The following is a 3,166-nucleotide window of genomic DNA, read 5'->3' on the forward strand; positions in this document are numbered from 1 at the left end:
CTAATCAAAAGGAAGATTAAGCGAGCGTATAGAAAATACCCAATACCAAAATAAAAGTATAGGGATTAGTTTTAACAAATGGAAAACATAGAAAAACTATGTTAAAAGAAATAGAGAAGAGAGAAAATAGAGAGAGAAGCAAAAGAAAATGAAAATAAAGGAAAAGAAAAAATAAATTGTTTAAAACGAAAAAGTATAGGGGCCAATTGTAGAATTTAACCTAAAATTTTTATTTAAAATGATGATTTTATTGTGTCACATCACCTTGCCATTACATTGTTAACTAAAATTAACGGCTAAATGACTAAAATGTTACAATATAATAATATAAGTGGCTAAAATGTAATATTTCAAACATAAGTGACTAAGATGTAACATAAGACAAATAAAAATGACTACTTTAATAGTTTACCCTTTGAAAAATATGCTGAAAGTCAAAAACTCGTTAAAGAACCCAACGTCTAGAACCTGGACTTAGGTAATTTGAAAGTGATTTGGGTTGCGCTTGGACTTTCCTAGTTTTCTTTGTCAACCTATTTCTTGGCTTAATCCTCCCTATGTGGAAACCGTGGACCATACATTAATTGTCCCTCTTTCTTCGTATGGGCGTCCGTGTGAAAATCGCAAGGCCGCCAGGCGTCAGCCATTCCTTAAAAACCCACACAATAAAGTTTCACTATCCTTCCCTCTTTAAGTTCCAAATCCAACTCTCATAGGTTTTTTTTTGCAGCTTAAAAAGCCCAACACAAAAGTCTTTTACTTTATGGCGGCAGAAACGGCGGAGACACCGTCATCGTCATCCGAAGAAGTTTATTCATTAGCAACGAGTCAGCCAAAGAAACGTGCAGGGAGGAGAATATTCAAAGAGACTCGTCATCCTATTTTCAGAGGTGTACGACAAAGGAAAGTGAACAAATGGGTATGTGAGTTACGTGAGCCTAATAAAAAAACTCGCATTTGGCTCGGTACTTATCCTACACCTGAAATGGCTGCACGAGCACATGATGTTGCTGCATTAGCGTTTAGAGGTAAAAGTGCTTGCCTTAATTTTGCTGATTCAGCTTGGAAGTTGCCTTTGCCGGCTTCAATGGATGCTATCGACATTAGACGAGCAGCTGTGGAGGCGGCCGAAGCGTTTAGGCCTAAAGAATCGGAGGAACCTTTGGGGGGCGGTGGCACAAGGCAGGGAAGTGTGGAGGCTTGTTCGAGTGGCGTCGAGGTTAACTTTGTGGATGAAGAAGCAATGTTCGACATGCCGAACTTGCTTGCTAGCATGGCTGAAGGGCTTTTACTTTCTCCACCTAGGAGTACTAATCGGGATGATGATGATGATAGTGATATCGATGTTTCCTTGTGGAGTTACTGATTTTTTATTCAGTAATGTAATCTTTTACAAAATTAATATTAAAAAATAATTAAAAAATTATTTACGAACATAAATCGTTTCTAACAATTATTAATTTAAAAAAATATTACTGGTTAAAACCAGCTCTCAGCTGGGTTCTTCTGGTTAAAGTCATTGTAATCTGATTTCAAAGGCATATCTCCTTCCTAAAACTGGTCTTCAAAGCTACATCAACGCATTCCATTTCCTAAAACAAGCACGTAAAAAAATAAAACTCAGAATCTAAAAACAACCCACCACAAGCCAATATCTTTACAAAAACTGAATACCTTAAGGGAAGAGGATAATAGCAAAGGGGTGGTAGAAGCTAGAGGAGGAAATTTGAAGAAGAAAGGAAGGTGGTAAGTTTGGTAAAGCATTGAATGATGATAGAAAGCATCCATGGTTCCTTTGATTCCTTGTTTTATCTCTCTATCTCTTTGATTCTTTTCTTTTCTTATCTCATTTTTATAGGGGATACAGAAAAGGATTAATTTATGGACATTGTATTAAAATTTTCACCTGAGTGCTGGCTTTAACTAGTAATTTTTTAAAAGATTAAAGTGGCATGCCTCGCAGACCCTTAGCACCCCTAAAATTCTTTTCATTTCTTTTTATGGTGTATTCTTATATTTTTATGGGTATTGTCAACTAGTAATAGGATGTTGAAATTTAAGTCAACTAGTTAAGGGCATGTACTTCGAGAAGTTTTAGGCTCTCTGTTTTTCAATGACAACCACACATTCTTTTGTTGGTATTCAATTATTAATGGCTAAATTGTCGGATGGGTACAATAATTTGAAGCGTGAATTAGTCTCTTTATTGTAGAAGTATGCAATTTAAGTCATGTACAATTTTTTTTATACAAATTCCTATAAATTTAATTTTGAATTAAAGGGGTCGATTGAACTTCAACTTAGTTGGTACTATTGCTATGGCAACAACAAGAAGGGCATGAGTTCGAGTACGCTTAAGTGTATTTTTCTTCCAATTTAAGGGGAAAAAAATTGAAAGGAATAAAACTTTAAATAGTGGTAAGCTTTGATGTTAAACAGCGCGAACATTTGATAACATTAGGGATTAGAGTGGGCCAAAAATCTTTAAGGGCTAAAGTGAGAAAAATGATATACTTTAGGGACTAAAGTGTGCATTGAGCCTTATTTATAATTTTACATATTTGTTTTAAAATTAAATGAATAAGGATTAAATTGCTCATTTATAAATTAGAAGAACTAATTTTACACATTTGTTTTGGTCACTCAATTTCAAAAAGATAAAAATTGGTCAATAAACTATTCAAAGTTTTTCATTTAAGTCATTGAATTATTCAAAAGTTTAGGCTGTTAAGTTTGTTTTTGTTTTTTTTTTAAAGTTTGGTTAACAAGCTCCAAGTGACATTTGACGACTAGTACCCATCAATGAGTAAAAGAACAAACCTTAGATTCAAGTCGATCTGGCGATCAATATTGGAGATCAAAGAAGAAATTTGTTTGAGTTTTGGTTCGTAAATTCATGATGCTAAAAGTTGTTTTAGAAAAAAATTGAATTGTAGAAGAGAAGAAAAACTTTCAATTGGTGCAAGAGGTGTAAACAAAGAAGGCCATACAACATCAATTTTAACAAGCCAGTGACTTAAATGGAAACTTCCGAATAGTATTCGATGACTATTTTATAACTTTTTAAAGTTGAATAACCAAAATATAAATTTATAAAAAAAAATATAGACATTGAATACTTATAAAATCAACCCATTATTTCAAAATTCGAACAAATTAAAGATCA

The 3,166-nt window shown here is 33.5% G+C and overlaps 1 protein-coding gene across 1 annotated transcript; it reads left to right on the plus strand.

Moving 5' to 3' along the window:
• The first annotated feature begins 581 nt into the window (after positions 1-581).
• LOC105789156 (dehydration-responsive element-binding protein 1D) lies at positions 582-1,440 on the plus strand. Its single transcript, XM_012616414.2, has one exon. The coding sequence runs from the start codon at positions 764-766 to the stop codon at positions 1,364-1,366; it is 603 nt and encodes a 200-aa protein (XP_012471868.1). The 5' UTR covers positions 582-763; the 3' UTR covers positions 1,367-1,440.
• Positions 1,441-3,166: the final 1,726 nt, after the last annotated feature.

This window comes from Gossypium raimondii, chromosome 2, assembly GCF_025698545.1.
Source record: "Gossypium raimondii isolate GPD5lz chromosome 2, ASM2569854v1, whole genome shotgun sequence".
Classification (NCBI taxonomy): Eukaryota; Viridiplantae; Streptophyta; class Magnoliopsida; order Malvales; family Malvaceae; genus Gossypium; species Gossypium raimondii.